Source organism: Heptranchias perlo, unplaced genomic scaffold (assembly GCF_035084215.1).
Source record: "Heptranchias perlo isolate sHepPer1 unplaced genomic scaffold, sHepPer1.hap1 HAP1_SCAFFOLD_43, whole genome shotgun sequence".
NCBI lineage: Eukaryota > Metazoa > Chordata > Chondrichthyes > Hexanchiformes > Hexanchidae > Heptranchias > Heptranchias perlo.
The window spans coordinates 5,197,484-5,218,859 of NW_027139442.1; the positions used below are offsets into that span (position 1 = coordinate 5,197,484).

A 21,376-nucleotide genomic window follows, 5' to 3' on the forward strand; every position below is an offset into this window, starting at 1 on the left:
CCTGAGGAAGGAGGTAGCCTCCGAAAGCTTGTGAATTTAAAATAAAATTGCTGCACTATAACTTGGTGTTGTAAAATTGTTTACAAAGAATGAAGAAATCCTCCCGCACTCGCCCTTCTTATACCTTCTGGAGGACTGCAGTGGGGGCACTTGTGGTTGGTCCATGTGTTCTCAACCTCATTGAGCTGTTCGTTAAACCAATCAGAGAGCTGTTTTATTCAACCAATCAATAGCCGGCAATGAGAAAAGGGCGGAAAATACAGACCAGAACCGTTTTTTTGAAATTTGAAAAGCCCGCCAATATATTTGTAACACAAGAAGCGGATTTAGTCAATAATTTCGCGTAAAAGCAAATATTTAAACATCTCATCTTTTACTCTGTTATTCCACATTTCTCGTCACAACTTCCAGAATCTGTTACAAACCGCTTCATTCTCCGTTCGCTTTCAATCGGGCGGGAATAAAGCCTCATTTTGTCCCGAATAATTAACAAACAAACGTGAGAAGGAGAAAGAAATGACCGAACTCGAATCCAGCGCCTGAAAACGGCTCTGAAGGGTCAGACGCGGGGGAAGGGGCGGAAAATGAACTGAAATGAGAGGTTCAGGGACACGTTTTTGTTTATTGGCTGTAAATTGAACATCGACACACAGATTATACCCGGCAGTTATTGTGAGAATCTTCCCGATATCAAGAGAAATCACAAAAGGACAAGTTATAGAGAGACAGTTAGTGTCAAACTATCTTATCTACCGTAAAATGATTCCATCCAGAGGTATCGGTACAGCGTCTTCAGAGAGACTGTGGGTGGCTCTTAAAAGAGCCTTTGTGTTTATTTTTTTCAGTATATTGTGGAGTTTTACTTGGAGCTGGTGTATTTGGTCACCGCCTTTGTCCCTTCCGACACGGCGTGCTTGGCCAGTTCCCCGGGCAGCAGCAGGCGCACGGCGGTCTGGATCTCCCGAGAGCTGATGGTGCGGCGTTTATTATAATGGGCCAGGCGGGAAGCCTCTCCCGCGATGCGCTCGAAAATATCGTTCACAAAGGAGTTCATGATGCTCATGGCCTTTGAGGAGATGCCGGTGTCGGGGTGAACCTGCTTCATCACTTTGTAGACGTAGATGGAGTAACTCTCCTTCCTCGCCTTTCTCCGCTTCTTGCCGCCCTTGGCTGGTGCTTTACTCAAGGTTTTCTTGGCGCCCTTCTTGGGAGCAGCTTTCTTGTCCTCAGGCATTTTCAAAATCAATTTCAGACTCAGAAATGACCCAAATCCGCTCCGAGCTCGGCTTAAATAGGCAGCCCCACAGCCCTATGCTAATGAGGGATGAGGGAAGGCAATGATTGTGATTGGGACTGATGTCACAATATTTTTCCTTTATCAATTTGATTGGACATCTGAAGAAACCAATCAGATTTAATACGTGCCACCAATCACAAACACGCTCACACTGCACATTGTCCGGTTTCAGAAATTTGTTCCGAACTGTTGCAATTCTGCTTCCGGCCAGTAGATGTCCCCAAACCCCGGGTCTTTGAAGTTTGCAGAAGAGAGAGGGACAGAAGATAAACTCATTCTTCACATTATATTGCACGGGTGGGATTCGTAAAAACTGTGAATGGTGAACATTTTATTGGACAAAGCATTAGTTGAAATGCTGTATTCAATGTTTGTAATTAATTTAGTGGGTATAGCTTATACTGAGGAAAAATACAACAACATAAAAAAAGAGTTTAATAAGCTTGCTGAAAGGCTTGTAAATGGGCATTGAATTTCCATATTGAAAGGTGTGAGGTGGTGCATTTCGCTCGGGGGAATAAGGAGGCCACATCCTGCTTGGAAAATAAAAGTCTAAATGGGGTGGAAGAGCAACGGGATTTAGGGGTATAGATTGACAAATCATTAAAAGTAGCAACACAGGTTGATAAGACCATAAAAATCAAACACAGCACATTCTAGAGGAATAGAATTGAAAAGCAGATAAGTTATGTTGAACTGAAATTTAAACTGTCAAACCTTCTGCCAAACTATTAAACCTTCCCTTTCTGAAATCCGTGCTGACTATTCTTTATTATATTTTTGGTTTCTAGATGTTTTTCTATTGCATCATTGAATAAAAGATTCCATGATCATTCCTACCACCGACCTTTAGATAACTGGTCTTTAGTTCCCTGGATTTGATCTATCTCCTGTTTCAAAATATAAGAATCACATTAACTGTCATCCAGTCCTCTGGCACTATTCCTTTCTGTAATAATTTTTCCTATATATGTAACAGTGCCTCTGCTATCTCTTCCCTTGTTTCATTTAATATGTGCGGATGCAATCCATCTGGACCAGGAGTTCTACCACCCTTTCTAACTTAAATGCCTTGATATCTTTATTGACCTCTTCCTCTAATATCAGATTCACCCTGTTAATCTCCCGGGTAAATAGTGAGGGAAAGTAATAATTCAATATTTGTGGCATTTCGGTGACGTTACCTGTGAGTTTATCTTGTGAATCCCTTAGTGGCCCTCAAGATATTCTGATTTTCCTTTTGTTATTTTTGTGTCTGTGGAATAATTTACTTTTACTTTTTATATTCCTTGATAATTTGATTTCGTGGTTCCTGTTTTCTTCCCTAATTGTTTTTGTGACTTCTTCCTAACCTCTTCCGATTCGCTTTTGCCATCCCCTTATTTAATATCTATGAATGAGAAATTCCACCAGCTTGTTGTGTCTGTTCAGGGGCTGATGTTTTGTAACGATTTATTGTCTGTGATTAAAGTGCCAGAAACCCAGTCCGAAATTCCACAGAAACACACTATTTCTCTCTCCTCGTGAAATAAGGCGCTATAATGGTGAGTATAGATGCCTTCCAAACAGTTAATTCCAACAGGTTTGAATCCTAGCACGCTGAATTCAGAAACACCAAGACTGGAACCGAATTTGATGATGTTCAGAGCGATACTGTTTCCAAACGGGTCTAATTTATATAAAAAAATACTTCTAAAATTCATTTTTTCCCTCATAACGATGAATTTAACTCTGTTCCTTTGTATTGTTATTTGCCCTGATCTGTACTGTGGATACAGGACACAATTGCCCGGATTAGTGAAATTAATTGATTTTCTGAAGTTTTTCCCTCTGCCGATTCCCGTTCCTTATTTAAATTATGTCGGATTAACCTTTCTGATCTATAGAAGGGTCATTGACCTGAACCGTTAACCCGAGCTTCCCTTTTCCACAGATGCTGCCGGACCTGCTGAGTCTTTCCAGCATTTTCGGTTTTCATTTTTTCTATATTTTATCCCTTTCACTTTTGACGGTCGCCATTGAAACTTCCAGATTTGCGCTCGGTTTTTATTTTTGTTTCAGTTCGGTTTATTTGAATTAATATAAATCGTGTCCTGAGAAATCGGACAGAAATATTGAGCAATGTATACTGAAATATGCTGGGGCAATTTTCAAACGATCAAAACAAAAACTTTATTAAGAATCAATTGTCCAATTTTTCACTGACAAAATATGAAAAAATACGAGAGTAGAAGTTACAGAGAGAAACTATTTCCTCACATTGCACATTGTCCTGAATCTGTAACAACGAAGATAATGTGAATTTGTTCCACTCTGTTACAGTTCTCACTTATGGCCAGTAGATGTCAGACTGTATGAGAGTGTGGGATTAATTCTGTCTGTCAGTCAGCATTTGAGTGTGATATTCATTCTTTATCGGTCAGTCTCCAGTACAGTCTGTAAGTGCGGGATTCATTCTGTATCTGTCACTCTCTGGTGCTATCTGTGAGTGTGATATTAATTCTGTATCCGTCAGTCTCCAGTACAGTCTGTGAGTGTGGGATTCATTCTGTATCTGTCAGTCTCTGGTGCTATCTGTGAGTGTGGGATTAATTCTGTATCTGTCAGTCTCTGGTACCGTGTGTGAGTGTGGGATTCATTCTGTATCTGTCAGTCTCTGGTACTGTGTGTGAGTGTGGGATTCATTCTGTATCTGCCAAACTCAGGTACTGCAGGTGAGTGTGGGTTTCATTCTGTATCTGTCAGACTCTGGTACTGTATGTGAGTGTGAGATTCATTCTGTATCTGTCATTCTCCGGTACTGTATGTGAGTGTGAGATTCATTCTGTATCTGTCACTCTCTGGTACTTTGTGTGAGTGTGGGATTCATTCTGTATCTGTCAGTCTCTGATACTGTCTGTGAATTTGAGATACATTCTGTATCTGTCAGTCTCTGGTACTGTGTGTGAGTGTGGGATTCAATCTGTATCTGTTAGACTCTGGTACCTTATGTGAGTGTGAGATTCATTCTGTATCTGTCAATCTCTGGTTCTATCTGTGAGTGTGGGATTCAATCTGTGACTGTCAGTCTCTGGTATTTTATCTCAGTTGGGGATTCATTCCGTAACTCAATCTCTGGGCAAATTGCAAGTCTGGATTCGTTCTGTAGTCTTATTTCATGTTACAGTATGGTGCTTGAAACTGTTTCTTTAATTCATTAACGTAAACAAATCTTTTGTGTGGCATTAATTTGTAAATATGGATACACTTTTGGATTTTGTTTCAATCTAACAACGTGTGTGAATTTTGTTGTAGGATTACATCTTCATCTCTGAAGATAATGTACATTTCAATCTTATACTGTGAAATTATTGCACTGCCATTTATTGTGTAGCTCAGTCTGGGCGAATGGAATTGATATTGTATCTTTCAGTCTGACACTGTATGAGATTTTTAGACTGGTATGTAATCTGTGGTTCTGTCTGTACTAATGGAATTGACATTCTAACTTTCAGTCAGACACTGCAAGAGATTTTTGGACTGGTTTGTAATGTGTAGCTTTGTCTACACTAATAGGTTTCATACTGTATGTTTTAGTATGATAATGTATGAGATTTTTGGACGGTATATAATGTGTAGTTCAGTCTGCACTAATGGAATTCATACTGTACCTTCCAGTCTGATACTGTGTAATATATTTAGGCTGGTTTGTAAGGTGTCGTTCACTCTTCACTAATGGAATTGATACTGTATCTTTCAGTTTGACACTGAATGTGACTTTTGGACTGGTATCTAATGTGAACCTCAGTCTGCACTAATGGGATTGATACTGTATCTTGCAGTCTGATACCGTGTGAGATTTTTGTACTGGTATATTGCTTGTAGATCAGTCTGTACTAATCAAATCGATAGTTTATACCTCAGTATGATACTGTACGTGATTTTTAGACAAGTATCTAATGTAAACCTCTGTCTGCAGTAAAGGAATTGATACTGTGCCTTTCAGTTGGACACAATGAGATTTTTGGACAGGTAACTAATGTGTACCTCAGCCTGCACTAATGGGATTGATACTGTATCTTCCAGTACGAGACTCTATGTGAATTTTGGACTGGTATATAATGTGTAGCTCAATCTGCACTGATGGAATTGATTCTGTATTTTTCAACCTGACACTGAGATTTTTGGACTGGTATGTGACGTGTAGCTCAGTCTGCACTAATGGGATTGATACTGTATCTTTCAGTCTCATACTATATGAGAATTTTGGACTGGTATCTAATGTGTACCTCAGTCTGCAGTAAAGGAATTGAAATGGACATTTCATTCTGACACTATGAGGTTTTTGGACAAATATGTGAGTCAAATTTGGGTAACATCTGAACTGGTATCTAATGTGTATCTCAGTGTACAATGTGGTCATGAATACTGCATCTTTAAACTCATAATGTGTGTGAGTTGTGGGCTGGTATTTAATTTGAATCTCGGGGTACACTATTGTGATTCATTCTGTACCTATCAATCGGTCCCATGTGTCAGGTCCATCTGGGATTTAATTTGTAGCTAAGGCTGAACTAATGTGAGATTGACACAGTGCCTTTCAATCTGATAGTGGGTGTGATTTTGGACTGGGAATTATTTATCTGCCGGTCAGCGGTACTGAGTTGTTGTGAAATGGAAATTCCGTCTGTCTCTCCTGCTCTGTTTGACTGTTGGATTGGGATCAGTGTGGGACTGACTATTTCTGCTGTCTGAGACTGTGGGACTGGTGACCTGTCTGTGTCTCTGTGCTTTGTGAGTGATAATGTACCTACTGTGTGTGAGAAGGAGCTGGCTGCACTGCTCCTTGTGCCTCGGGTGGAGTAAACATCAGACTGATTCTGGGTCCTTCAAGGATTTGCCTGGAGGAAGAAAAAATATCGCTTGTAACTTAACAACAGGTGAAGTAGAAAATACAAAAGTGATCAATTGAATCTCTCTGTTAATAATCACGATAACATCCACAAATGGAAACCAGCGATACAAACAGTGTCAGTGTCTGACTCCACGACAGTACTGCATCACTCAGCTTCTGCACACCAGGTGTGTTGGGCTGTTTTACAACAATTTAATGACATGCAGACACAACCCAACCCCTGCACTGTTCCATGAATGGGAGTACCCGATGGGGCGGGGACCTTTGTACAGGTCATGTTTCTAATCCCCTCTCCCATGGGACTAACAATTAAACCGAAACAATACAGCCACTATTAAAAATGTGTCCTTCAAACTTCTCACCTGATGGCTGCAATAGGTGCTCTTTTTATAACTCCCCATATCCTTATTGTCCGGTTCTGTTCACTGTTCAATAACAAACTCTAAAATTTAATGGGCAGGTATGAAAAATCAGATTTTATTGTTGCCACCAATTGCAAACACGCTCACACTGCACATTATCCGGTTTCAACAATTTGGACCGAAATGTTGCAGTTCTGCTTCTGGCCAGTAGATGTCCCCAAGCCCCGCGACATTGAAGTTTGCAGATGAGAGAGGGACAGAAGATAAACTCATTCTTCACATTATATTGCACGAGTGAGATTTAGAAAGACTAGTAATGGAGACGTGCTGCAAGTACATTTTGTTAGACCAAACACTATTTGTAATGCTGTGTTAAATTCTTCGAATTAATTTAGGGTTATTGTCGATACTGAGGAAGAATGTGACAAAATAAACTTACAGAACGGCCGTGTAAATGGCCATTGAATTTCAATATAGAAATGTGTGAGGTGGTGCGTTTCACTTGGGGGAATAAGGAGGCCACATACTGCATGGAAAAGAAGAGTCTAAACGGGGTAGAGGAGCAATGTAAATCGTGTCCTGAGAAATCAGAGAGAAATACTGTGCAATGTAAAGTGAAATATAATGGGGCAAATTCACAACTATCGAATGAGTAAAACAATACCTTATTATGAATCAATTGTCTTCATTTTTCACTGTCATAATATGCAAAAATACGAGAGTAGTAGTTGCAGACGGAGACTTTCCTCACATTGCATTGTCCTGTTTCTGTAACCATGACAAATGATGTGAATTTGTCCCCCTCTTTTACAGTTCTCGCTTACGTCCAGTAGAGGTCAGTCTCAGGTACTGTGTACGAGAGTGGGGTTTATTCTCTGTCTGCCTGTCTCTGGGACTGTGCATGAGAGTGGGGTTTATTCTCTACATGTCTGACTCTGGTACTGTGCGTGAGTTTGGGATTCATTCTGTATCTATCAGTCTCCACTACTGAGTGTGAGCGTAGGGTATATTCTGCATCTGTCAGTCGAAGGTACTGTATATAAGTGATGGATTCATTCTGTATCTGTCTTTCTCAAGCACCTGTCAGTCTCTGGTACTATCTGTGAGTGTTGGATACATTATGTATCTGCCATTTTCTGCTATTTTATCTCAGTGTGGGATTCATTCTGTAATTCAGTATCTGAGAAAATGTGCAAGTCTGTATTCATTCTTTATTCTTATTTCAGATTACAGTATCGGAATTTGAAACTGTATTTTTAATACTTTAAAGTACATACAGTTCTTCGAGTATTTAATTTATTAATATGGATACACTTTTCGATTTTCTTTAATCAAACAACGGGTGTGAGTTTTGGAGTTGTGTTACATCTTAATCTCTGAACTCTATTGTGAATGATAATGTACTTTTCAGTCTGTTTATGTTGAAATCAATGGACTGGTATGTAATGTGTAGGTCAGTCTGCAATAATGGGATTAAGTCTGTATCTGAGTCTAACACTGTATGAGATTTTTGGACTGGTATGTAATATGTAGCTCATCCTGCACTAAAGGAATTGATACTGTATCTATCAGTCTGATATTGTATGAGATTTTTGGACTGGAATGTGATGTGTAGCTCAGTCTTCAATAATGGAAGTGATATTGAATCATTCAATCTGATACTCGATGAGATTTTTGGACTGGTGAGTAACATATAGTTCAGTCTGTGCTAATGAATTTGATGTTGTATCTTTGAGTCTGATACATTATGAGATTCATGGACTGCTATATAATGTGTGGCTCAGTCTGCACTCATGGAATCGATAATCTCTCTTTCAGTCTAATATTTTATGGGATTTTCAGTCTGGGATGTAATCTACAGGTCAGGCAGTGCTAATAGTATTGAAGCCGTATATTCCAGTCTGATCATTTATGAGGTTTTTGGACTAGTATATATTGTGTAGCTCAGTCTGTACCAAAGGTATTGATAATGTTTATTTCAGTATAATACTCTATGAGTATTTACCAATATATCTAATATGTAGCTCAGTCTGCACTAATGGAATTGATACAGTATCTTTCAATCTGACACTTTGAGATCTTTGGACTGGTATGCAATGTGTAACTCAGTCTGCAGTAATGTGACTGTGACATTCATTCTGTATCTGTCAGTTTGTGGTACTGTGTGTGAGTGAGATTCATTCTGTATCTGTCATCTCTGGTACTGTGTGTGTACGTGGGATTCATTCTGTATCTGTGCGTCTCTGTACTGTATCTGAGTGTGAGATTCATTCTGTATCTGTATGTAATTATTTTCTCCGATTACATTATGGTATTCAATACTGTACTTTAATATCATAATGTTTAAATAATTTTTCTCATTATTTAATTGGTAAATTTGGATAAACTTCAGGATTTGATGCTGGAGGTTTTAATCAGATAATTTGTGTGCTTTTGGACTACTATTAAATCTGTATCTCTGTGAGTAATATTGTGAATGATAATATATCTTTCAAACTGACATGTTGACATTTTTGAATTGCTATATAATGTGTAGATCAGTCTGCACTAAAGGAATTGATACTGCATTATTAAATTTTATTTTATAACATTTTTGGACTGGTATGTAATGTGTATCTCAGTCTGTGCTAATAGAATTGATAATGTATCTTTAAATCTCATACTATGAGTATATTATAAACTGGTATCTAATTTGTTTCTCAGGTTACACTGTCACCGCATTTCTCAATCTGATACTGTACATGAGTTTTGGACTGGCAATTTGTATTCGAATGGGACACTATTCGAATGGATACTGCATGATTAAACTCACGTGTGTGTGAGTTCTGGGCTAGTATTCAATTTGAATCTCGGGGTATCTGGTACTTAATTCATGGCTAATGTTGCCCTTTTGTGAAATTGACAATCTGATAGTGTGATTTTGGGCTGGGATTTTTGTATCTACCTGTCAGCGGGACTGAGTTCGGGAGAAATGGAACAGTGTCTGCCTCACCTGCTCTGTTTGACTGTTGGATTGAAAATGTGTCTCTGGAACTTTGGGATCAGTGTGGGACTGACTACTTCTGCTGTCTGAGACTGTGGAACTGATGAGCTGTCTGTGTCTCCGTTCTCTGTGAGTGATAATATACATACTGTGTGTGATAAGGAGTTGGCAGCACTGTTCCTTTGCCTCGGGTGGACGAAATTTCACATTTGTTCTGGCTCCTTCAAGGGTTTGCCTGTAAAAAGAAACGTATCTGTTGTAACTCAAGAACAGGTGAGGTGGAAAATACAAAACTGATCAGTTTAATATCTGTTAATAATTATTTTGAATATCCAAAAATGAAAACCAGCGATACAAACAGTATCAGTATCTGACTCCACTGCAGTACTGCAGCACTCAGCTTCTGCGCACCAGGTGTGTTGGGCTGCTTTATAACAATTTAGAGAAGTCCAGACACAACCCAACCCCTGCACTGATCCATGAATGGGACGACGTGATGTGCGGGTCAGGTTACCAATCTCCTCACCCAGGGGACTAACCGTTCAACTGAAACCAAACAGCCGTTGTTTAAAATGTGTCCTTCACACTTCTCAACTGAGGCCTGCAATAATATGCTCTTTGTATAACTCCCCACATCCTTACTGTCCGGCTCTATTTCCACTCTTCACTGTCCAATAACAACAAACAGGGTGAGGCTGGAACTAAACCAGGAACATTCACTGCTGGTTTGGGGAGAGAAAGCATCAATGATTTTAAATAGTAGGTTCTTACCATTCTGTCTCCCTTCCCCTGGACACACCCTGTACACACACAGCCCGAGAATGACCTCTCCCTTCCACCGCTCACTCCATGTTCCGGGACCAGTTCCTGATCCACTCCGCCTCTTACGAAAAGCCCCCGGACTCCCCCTGACCTTCCCCCGGACTCAATGCCGATCTCTGAGCCCATCTGCGGACACGGTCCCGATGCGATGAGCTGCTGTAACGAGGCTGCTCTTTGCTCCCTTCCCCCGGGGGCCGTGATATCTCCATTCCCGGCTGTTTTAAACCATCTTCTTCCTCTCACTGAGGGAATGGCGCCCACAGGCCGAGCTGGGGGAGGGGAGCGCGCATGCGCTCTTCTGCTCACCAACAACCAGCGCTGGGGGCTGGGCTGAATCACGCATGCGCAGATATCTGGTATAATTCCCAATACAAAAATCGATGGAAACTTTCCCCAATTGGAATTTTTCAGAGTCTGAGCAAAGGAAGTGGGTCTGGGGGAAAGGTCAGAGGGAATGGGGTCCACAGGCAGTGCAGGAACAGGCACCAGAATGGGAAACAGATGGGATTCCACCAGTGCATAACGCTGGAATCCAGACTGACTTTACAATCTCTAACTATTAAACGAGATGTTTCCATCCCTGCTGTTCCTGTCAATATCTTTTGATGGTAAAGAGCCTTTCATAGATAAAGTGGGCGGCTGTGGAATGAGCCAAAGGATCCAGTTCAATTTTGGCCCCTCTGCTGATAAATAAACGTGTGACTCCGAAACTGGAGGGAGGATTTCTCAAACCAATCCTGGAGAAATATGGGAGGAAAGTGGGACTTGGTGTATTTTCTGAGACCGTGTAGGATTAATATCTAACAGCAACAGACCCAGATTAATTTAACCGGAGTGAAATTCTCGGTCACTAAGAGTAATATCGAACAGCCTTGAGCTGCAAAACTTCAGATGGTACAACAGGCAAAAGAGGGTTCAATGTGGCCCATTGTTTTTGTCACTCTGCACTGTCCCTGAGTGTGGGATTAATAGTGTGTCTGTCCCTTGTATAATATCAGTGAGAGATTAGATTGCATCTTCTGTCTCTCCAACGCGATCTTTCTGCATAAAACGGAACTTTACCGGTCAGTCTGGAACTAATACTGTTTACGTCTGTCTGTCACTGTGTCTCACCGCTCTCTGTCTCTCTCACCGTGTCTGCCTCCCTCTCTCTCGCTGGTGCTGAATATGAAGGTGGATATTGCTATTGTGCGTGATTTAGACACTGATAGGAGTGTAAGACTGATACTGTTTCTCTCTCTCCAGTGCTGGACATGAAGGTGGGATACTATCTGATATAAAACAGGGAGAAGGAGATGTCCGGGCCGGGCCGCACTGTAACTGGGGATGTGTTCGGCTTCAGTCCCAGTTCATGGTCATTATCTTTTCACAGATTGAGGGCGAGTGTCTTTGTCAGGCGGTAACGCTGGCGAAGCTACTTTTAGTTGCCACTTTTAGTAATTTGTGTATCTGTAGCTCTCGATCCCATTGCTCCTCTATCCTGTTTAGACTTATTATCCAAACAATATGTGAGCTCCTTATTCTTCATTCTGCAAGTTTATTAATGTCCTATTGCATTTTGACACATTCTTCCCTTGTATTAACTGTACCCCCCAATTTGGTATCATCGTCAAATTTTGAAATTGTACTTCTGATTCCCGAATCCAAATCGTTAATGTTAATTGTGAACAGCCGTGGTCCCAGCACTGATCCCTGTGTTAAACCACTTCCCACTTTTTGCCACTCTAAGCAGCTAACCGTAACCCCTATTCTCTGTTTTCTGTTTTGTCGCCAGCTTGCTATCCATTCCGCTACCTGTCCCCTGACTCCACGTACACTGAACTTTAACATGATTCTACAATGCGGTACCTGATATAAGGCTATCTGAAAATCCAAATGTATTACATCTACCAGGTTACCCTTATTTACTCTTACTGTTAATTAGTTATAGAGTTATAGAGTTATACAGCACGGATAGAGGCCCTTCGGCCCATCGTGTCCGCGCCGGCCATCAGCCCTGTCTACTCTAATCCCATATTCCAGCATTTGGTCCGTAGCCTTGTATGCTATGGCATTTCAAGTGCTCATCCAAATGCTTCTTGAATGTTATGAGGGTTCCTGCCTCCACAACCCTTTCAGGCAGTGAGTTCCAGACTCCAACCACCCTCTGGGTGAAAAAGTTCTTTCTCAAATCCCCTCTAAACCTCCCGCCTTTTATCTTGAATCTATGTCCCCTTGTTATAGAACCCTCAACGAAGGGAAAAAGCTCCTTAGTATCCATCCTATCTGTGCCCCTCATAATTTTGTACACCTCAATCATGTCCCCCCTCAGCCTCCTCTGCTCCAAGGAAAACAAACCCAATCTTCCCAGTCTCTCTTCATAGCTGAAGCGCTCCAGCCCTGGTAACATCCTGGTGAATCTCCTCTGCACCCTCTCCAAAGCGATCACATCCTTCCTGTAGTGTGGCGACCAGAACAGCACACAGTACTCCAGCTGTGGCCTAACCAGTGTTTTATACAGCTCCATCATAGTCAAAGGATTTAATAAGATTGGTCCTGACCTTGTCCTGTTATTAGATTGAATTTTGGACGCTTCACTTCTTTTTGATGCTCACAGCGCTTTTCTTCGGCAACAGCACGGCCTGGATATTAGGCAGCACCCCGCCCTGAGCGATGGTCACCAGTCCCATCAGCTTGTTGAGCTCCTCGTTGTTGCGGATGGCCATCTGCAGCTGTCTGGGGATGATGCGGGTCTTTTTGTTGTCCCGGGCCGCGTTGCCGGCCAGCTCGAGGATTTCAGCCGTCAGATGCTCGAACAAAGCAGCCAGATAGACCGGAGCTCCGGCACCCACACGTTCAGCGTAGTTCCCCTTTCGCAGGAGCCTGTGAACACGGTCCACAGGGAACTGCAGTCCTGCCCGGGATGAGCGAGACTTGGCCTTGGACCGAGCTTTACCGCCGGTTTTTCCTCTTCCAGACATTTCCACAATACTTTCACAAAGAATGAATAAATCCTCCCGCACTCGCCCTTCTTAAACCTTCTGGAGGAGTACAGTGGGGCCACTTGTGATGGGTCTCTCTCAGAGTGTTTACTCTGCCCGCTCACCCTCACTGATATTGTATCTTTCAACTGCTGTAATATTGTCCTTTAGTAATATTGCTACTCTGCCTTCATTCCCTATTTCCCTGTCCTTTCAAAAGATCTTATAGGCTTGAATATTAAGCTGCCACTCGTGCCCAGCTGGTCGTCCGGTCTGTGTAATGATTTAATGTAACTATTTAACTTTACTCAATGGCTGATGTGAGCTGCGGCAAAATGTATTTCCAACTGGTCAAGTATTGCAGGTATCGACTGTCTCTTCAGTCCGATGAAAGGTGAAGAATTACTGGCTGTTCTGTAATTTCCATTGATTGGGGGTTGGCGACATCTACTGGGCGGAAATGGGAACTGCAACAGAGCGAGAAAGGATCCGTCAGAAACCAGTTTCAATGAAGGACAAAATCCAAAAGCCTGCAGTGTCTGTTTCGGGTCTAATGTTTAGGAACTATTTTATGGCGGCAGATTGTCAGCGATGGTGGTATAGTGGTGAGCATAGCTGCCTTCCAAGCAGTTGACTCGGGTTCGATTCCCAACCATCGCAATTAATTATTCTTATTAATTCACTTCCTTTTGAAACTAGAAGTTTGTCAGCGAATTTGATGCAGTTCAGCTGGATATTGTTTCCAAAATATAAACCGCTGTAATTATATTAAAATGTTTTCAATGTTCATTTCTTTTCCCTATAGAAGGAACAGAGGAAAAAAATACTGGGAATGGTGAGTTACCAAGGGTCTAATGAGAGTGAGGAAGGCAAATGATATGTCAGCCTTTATTGCAAGGGTGTTGGAATATAAGAGTAAGGAGATCTTGCTGCAATTGTACTATGTTGAAATATTGTGTAATATTGGCTTATATTCGCTCGAGTTTAGAAGAATGGTCGGTGATCGCATTGAAACGTATAAAATTCTTAGGCGGTTTGACAGGGTAGGTGAGGAGAGGCTGATTACCCTGCTGGAGAACCAAGAACTAGAGGTCATAGTCTCAAGATAATGGGCCGGACATTTAGGATCGAAATTAGGGAGAATTTCTTCGCTGAAAGTGTTGTGAATCTTTGGAATTCTCAACCCCAGAGGGCTGTGGATGCTCAGTCGTTGAATATATTCAAAGCTGAGATCGACAGATTTTTGCACTCTCGGGGAATCGAGGCATATGGGGATCCAAGTACAGAAATCACTAACAATGATTACTAAATCACTAAAAAGAAGTTAAAATGGAGATGAAATTTTGATCTTTATCTCAATGGAACGGGAATAAAAAGGACTGGAAGTTTTGTCACAGTTATGCAGAGCTCTGGTTAGTCCTCATTTAGAGTACTGTGTTCAGTTCTGGGCACCACACTCTCTATAATGGCTTGGAATGAGAAGGAGTTTTTCTCTTTGGGATTCTATGCAATGGGAGGGAATAGGAAAGGGTTTGGTCTTTTCTGATTTTTTCCAGTGGGAGTGAAAGAGAAGAGGTTTGTTCCATTGAGATTCATTCTGCGTGCTCTTGCGTTTACTGGGGAGACCTGTATGTTGCCAAATTGCTTTGTTTTTAACATTGTGCCCCCTCGTCTTACCCTAAATAGAAAAGTATAAATATAATGAGACATGGAAAGGAAATTCGTCAGATATTAGGTTATCAGCGGAGCTTATAAGGCCAGTAGCTGCTCGCCAGAGAATGCTGAGCCCGATTGCCAATATCAGCTCACTGCCATTAAATGGGTACGGTCACAATACAAACACAGGAAAATAAAATGAATCAAAACTGGACATCAAATAAGAAAAAGGCAAACATTTATTTCATAAGTAGATGATATGTCACAGGCAGTCTTGTCGTCAAAAATTGTGATTGCGTGAAATTGATTGGTTGAATGTTGGACTGAAGTTTACTTTCACATCTGTATTAGGTAATTTCCGTTGGGCAAATAGCAGGCAATCATTTCACAGGTAATATCCGGTAAGGCAGATGGCAGGCAGTCATTTCACAGGTAATTTCCGGTTAGGCAGATGGCTGGCAGTCATTTCACAGGTAATTTCCGTTGGGCAGATGGCAGGCAGTCATTTCACAGGTAATTTCCGTTAGGAAGATGACAGGCAGTCATTTCATTCTGTGGAGCGATGGCCTTTTTCTGGTGGAATACACTTTCAGTTATGATTAGTTTTTCCGGAGCAACAGCCAAGACACGCTCTTCCTCGCCGACAAAGTCACGGTGTGTGGTGCTGGTGTAAGTCCAGTATCAAGGGGAAAGGAGTCGGGGGCGGCTTAATCATCAAACTTTATTTCCCAAAAATGAATCGTTTTGTAAGAAGAGAAAGAAGTTCTTCTGCAACAGAAAGTTCAATTTATGATTCACGCTCTTCTGCCATATCGACCGGGTCTGAACGACCTCTGAACCACCTACCACATCGAGGATGAATCAGTATCGTGAGGCTTTTTTGAAATGTGGTTTCATCAATTGTGCAAACGCAAACAAAGATCGAAAGCCCCAGTGTGTTATTTGTAACGAGGTGCTTGGAAACAAGAGTTTAAAACTCGTCAAAATTGAAAAGTCATTTATTGACAAAACATGGGGAACTCGTTGATCACCCGCTTGAATATTTTTAAAGGAAGAAACGGGGATTAAAGTGATCAGCACAAGTTCTTAGTCGGTCAACTGCTCTGAATGATAAGGCACAACTGTTGTCATATTTGGTCTCATATCGTGTGGAAAGAGAGAAAATGGCCCATACAGTTGGCGAAAAATTTATTCTTCCTGCATCTCTGGATATGGTGCGGACAATCTTTGTCGAGAAGCCTGCTGAAAAATTGAGAAGCATTCCTCTCAGTGATAACACAATGTCTCGGCGAATATGTTCTGTTGCTGAGCATTTCGAAGCCAAGAAGCCGGGGATTTTGCTATCCAACTTGTCGAAAGTACTGATATTTCAAATTGTGCAACACTGTTAGTTTATGTGAGATCTGCCGGGCAAGATGACTTTATGGAATTTTTGTTGTGTTGTCTAACTTTACCAACAAATAAAACAGGAGCAGAGATATTCGAAGCACTGCATCACTGTGCAGATGGAAAATACAAATTGGACTGGGCTAATTGCAAAGAAATTCCAAGTGATGGAGCAGCAAATATGACAGGTAGAAATAGCAGAGTTGCGAGAAGAATATCTGAGGCAGCTGGTAATGATGGTTAGAATCACTGTTTCATTCACCACGAGGCTTTGGAGCCCAAGGCTGTTCCCCCTGATCTGATGGCAGTACTGAAGGAAGTAGTGAAAATTGTTAATTTCATTAAAGGAAGCTCACTGAACTGCAGGCTTTTTGAAGCATTATGCTCAGAAATGGGAGCTGAGCTTACTCATTCACTGTTTCACACTGAAGTACGATGGCTGTAACGGGGCAGGGTGCTTACAAGGGTTTACGACCTCAGGAAAGAGATTCACATTTTTCTGGTAGAGAAACATTTAATTTTGCAAATGTATTTTATGCTGACAGTTGGTTAATGAAGTTGTCTTACCTGGCTGACATGTTCTCAATTTTAAAGGAACTGAATTTGAAGTTACAAGGAAGAGGCAATGATTTGTTTCGACCTTGTGAACAGATAAAAACATTCCAGAAGTCATTAGAACTGTGGCAAGCCCGACTGAAAAGTAATCACCCGAGATATTCCATGTTCCCAACACTGTTACAACAAATTGCGGAGAACAGCATCAATGAAGATAAAGGGAATGAAAGGAAATGTGTCATACAGTTACATCTCGCTGCTCTGTCTGACAATTTTAGTCGCTACTTCTCGACAGAGGGATTTGAAAATTTGAAGGAAAAGCGTTCGATGAAAGATCCTTTTGCTTTCGAAAATCCTGAATAGACAATTAAACTAAACTTGATGGCTGAGCAAGAAAACGAACTGGTGCGACTCACATGTGAGCACACTGAAAACACGCCACAAGTTATTCAGTGTATCTTCTTTTTGGCTCAGTGCTTTCAAAGAATATCCTCTGTTGACTAAGATTAGTGTTCTGTTGTTGCTGCCATTCACAACAGCCTACATGTGCGAACTGGGATTTTCGACTTTGAGAATGTTAAAAACAAGAGAAAGAAACCGAGTCAACAGCGCACCTGATATGCGTGTCGAGCTTTCATCTTGTGATCCAGATTGGAATGCGGTCATGAACAACAGGCAGACCCATCCGTCACATTATTTAAGTGAAACTCAACGTGATCTTTTATTTACTGTATTTATACTTTAATTACAATGTTTTTCAAGTAACGTCGTTGTCTAATTTTATTTATTACTTGAAGTGAAGTGAAGAGCGAGCATGTATTGACCTTTATTGGGATTTGATGAAAACTCCAGTCAGAAGATATTATTTTTTGGGTCCCTGGGGGAAGTGTTTTTCTTCCACTGAGTCACGAGAAAAAAATTTAAAAATAAATGTTCGACATTGTACGGTCAGTGTCTGTTTAGCAAACCGGCTCTGAATTCCTCAGTCTGTATTTCGAGAAACCGTTCTGTGCGCGACGCGGGCAATAAAACACTGACCCACGCATGGAGACTAATGGCTGCCGGAGGCCCCACAATCCGCCATGCCCCAGAAACCCCTCTATCTTTCGAACGCGCTGACTTCCCGCTCAGACTGCGCATGCTCCCCAGGCCCGCCGTGCATTCTGGGAAGGCATCGCTCCTTTCCTTTGTTCGCGAGTCGGACTCGGTGGAAACGGGAGAAAAAAACGAGAAGCGGCGGGTAGGACGGGGGAGGCGCTGGGTGATGGGTGTAATGGAGTCCCGGGACCCCCGCCCGCCCGATCTCCCGGGTCTCCCGGCTCTGATTCGGGGCCTGAGCCACACTCGGTGTTGCTGAGACTCCGCTCTTTGTAAATGCAGGTTGTTGTTGATCTGCTCCCGTTGGCCTCAGCTTTGCCGGACGGAATCAGCCAGGGACGGTGACTGTGCTGCTCCCCATAGTTGAAACGCCCGCAGCTCGATGTACAGGCTCACAGGTGCAGAATTACCACTTGGCCGGGTACTGGAGGGCAAACCGTGACTGGGCCCGAAACCCAACATCACGCAGCACCTTCAGGAGAGAAAAGGAGGAAAAATAGATCCTGCAATGAATCTGGATTTCAAAACAGCGAGGAAGTGTCACGGAGGGATAGTGTGTGGGCTGGGGGAATTCAGAGTTTAATTGGGGCAAGGAGGGATAGTGTGGGACGGGGGATTTACAGCTGAATAGGGTCAAAGACGGAGAGTGTGTGGGACGGGAGATTTACAGCTTAATTGGAGCAAGGAGGGAGAGTCTGGGACGGGTGATTTACAGCTTGATAGGGGCAGCGAGGGAGATTGTGTGGGATGGGGATTTACAGCTTAACAGGGGCAAGGAGGGAGAGTGTGTTAGACGGGGCATTCACAGCTTAGGGAGAAAAGACTGTTCCAGAGAAACTAGAACTGTGTGTTCTGAATTTCTATCCTGTACTTATGGTGATGAATTATGTAAATGATGAACACAGATGCGTAGACTAGGCTTGTATTCTCTTGAATAAACAATATTTAGGATTGATCTAATTGAGGTGTTTAAGATGATTAGATGTTTTGATAGAGTAGATGGAGATAATCTATTTCCTCTGGTGGGAGAGTCCAGAACAAGCGGGAATCATCTTAAAATTAGAGCTCGGCCATTGAGGGGTGACGTCAGGAAGTAATTCTTCACACAAAGGGGAGTGGAAATCTGGAACTCTCTTCACTCCAAAAAGCTGTTGAGGCTGGGGGTCAATTGTAAATTTGAAAATTGAGATTGATAGATTTGTGTTTGGCCAAAGTATTAAGGACTATGATACGAAGTAGGGTAGATAGAGTTAAGATATAAATCTGCCATGATTTAATTGAATGGCGGAAACGGCTCGTGGGGCTGAATGGCCAACTCCTGTTCCTATGTTCCTAAATGCAGCCATCCGCAATAAGATTGTGGATGGCAAGAGCATTGCTCACAAGTGAACGGACATCTGGAGGGAGATGCGGTGAGAGGAGGCGACTGGTCAGGGAGTGTCTGTAAATGAAGCAGAAATGATAACCGGTCATGGAGTGTCTGCAAATGATGGAGAAATGTGATTGGTCAGGGAGTGTCTGTAAATTAAGTAGAAATGGGGACGGTCAGGGAGCGTCCGTAAATAAAGGAGAAATTGTGATTGGTTAGGAAGTGTGTCTAAATGAAGGAGAAATTGCGAATGGTCATGGAGTGTCCGTAAATGAAGGGTAAATGGTGACTGGTCATGGAGTGTCTGCAAATGAAGGAGAACTGGTGACAGGTCAGGGGGTGTCTGTAAATGAAGGAGAAATGCTGACTAGTTCGGGAGTGTCTGTAAATCAAGGATAAATGGTGACTGGACAGGGATTGTCTCCAAATGAAGAATAAATGGTGCCGTGTGAGGGAGTGTTGATATATGAAGGAGAAGCGGTGAAGGGTCAGGGAGTGTCTATAAATGAAAGAGAAATGGGGACGGGACAGTGAATGTTTGGAATTGAAGATGAAATAGTGATCGGTCAGGGAGTGTCTGTAAATGAAGGAAAAAATTTCTGATTAGGGAGTGTCTGTAAATGAAGGAAACATAGTGTCTGGTTAGGGAGTGACTATCAATGAAATCGAAATGGTGACGGGTCAGGGCGTGGCTATAAATGAAGGAGGAATAGTGACGGGTCAGGTCGTGTTTATAAATGCAGGTGAAATGGCGTCTGGTATGGGAGTATCTATAAATGGGGGAGGACATGGTGACAGGTCAGGTAGTGTCTATAAATGAAGGAGAAACGGTGACGGGACAGTGAGTATCGATAAATGACGGAGAAATTGTGACAGTTCAAGCAGAGTCTGTAAATGATGGAGAAATGGTGACTTGTCAGGCAGCGTTTGTTAATGAAGGAGAAATAGTAACTGGTCAAGGAGTGTCTGTCAATGAAGGAGGAATGGTGATTGGTCCGGGAGTGTCTGTGAATGCAGGAGAAATGTTGACAGGTCAGGTAATGTCTATAAATGAAGAAGAAATAGTGATGGGCCAGGGAGCGTCTATTAATGAAGGAAAATGCTGACTGGTCAGAGAGAGTTTTTAAATGAAGGAGAAATGATGTTTGCTCAGGGAGTGTCTGTCAATGAAGGTGAAATGCTGACTGGTCAGGGACTGTCTGCAAATAAAGGAGAAATTGTGATAGGTCAGGGATAGTCTTTAAATGAAGGAGAAATGGTGACTGGTCAGAAAGATTCCGTCGCCAAATTTGGGAGGTATTACATATGGACTGCTTACAGGCTGCTATAGGGAGGGACATAGTCTCGAAATGAGGGGTAGACCATATACACACAGCAAGAGTGAGCATCTTCAGGAGAGGAGAGAGGAACCAGTGAGTGCAGAACAGAATCCAACCAGAGTCAGCACCTTCAGGGGAAGAGAGAGTTGGGAAGAGTGAGTGTAGAACTGAACCTAGCCAGAACTAGCACCTTCAGGTGTGGAGAGCGAATGGAACCAGTGAGTGTAGAACTGAAACCAGTCCTTGTCGGGATCTTCAAGACAGAAAAATTAAATAGAAGGAAAATTGTTGGAAGTGGTGCGATGGGTTTGGGTTTCAGCAGAGGGAGGAGGGTGAGTGTGTGGGACGGGCATTTACAGTCTGGGGGAATGAGCGGGTAGAATGCTCCATAGAAACTGGAATTGCCTGTTCTGAATTTAAATCTCGTATTCACAGTGAGGACTTTTGTTATCACCTTTTACAGGGTATTAGAAGGGGAGGATTTGCAGACGACAAACTCAAACCAAACATCACGTCAATATCTGACAGTCACTCTATTCACCAGCACCTGAAGATTATCGGCCTTAAAATATAGGAGAAATGTTGATCTGTTCCACCTGTGGGAAAAGATTTCAAACATCACTGTGACTGGAATAGCAGCGAAACACACACACCCGAGTGAGAGTGTTCCAGTGC

The 21,376-nt window shown here is 42.2% G+C and overlaps 1 protein-coding gene, 1 long non-coding RNA gene, 1 other non-coding gene and 1 pseudogene across 3 annotated transcripts; 2 read left to right on the plus strand and 2 right to left on the minus strand.

The window, feature by feature from the left end:
- Positions 1 to 21,376, plus strand: part of LOC137312388 (zinc finger protein 850-like) — a 568,085-nt pseudogene that overhangs the window by 545,312 nt on the left and 1,397 nt on the right.
- LOC137312403 (uncharacterized) lies at positions 3,445 to 10,622 on the minus strand. Its single transcript, XR_010960710.1, has 3 exons — positions 10,308 to 10,622; positions 9,686 to 9,771; positions 3,445 to 6,177 (listed from the first exon to the last, which is right to left on the minus strand). It is a non-coding gene; the product is annotated as an uncharacterized lncRNA (long non-coding RNA).
- LOC137312398 (histone H2A-like) lies at positions 12,932 to 13,318 on the minus strand. The gene has a single exon (XM_067978966.1). It carries the CDS (start codon positions 13,316 to 13,318, stop codon positions 12,932 to 12,934), a length of 387 nt encoding a protein of 128 aa, XP_067835067.1.
- Positions 13,907 to 13,978, plus strand: trnag-ucc (transfer RNA glycine (anticodon UCC)). The gene has a single exon. It is a non-coding gene; the product is annotated as a tRNA-Gly (tRNA).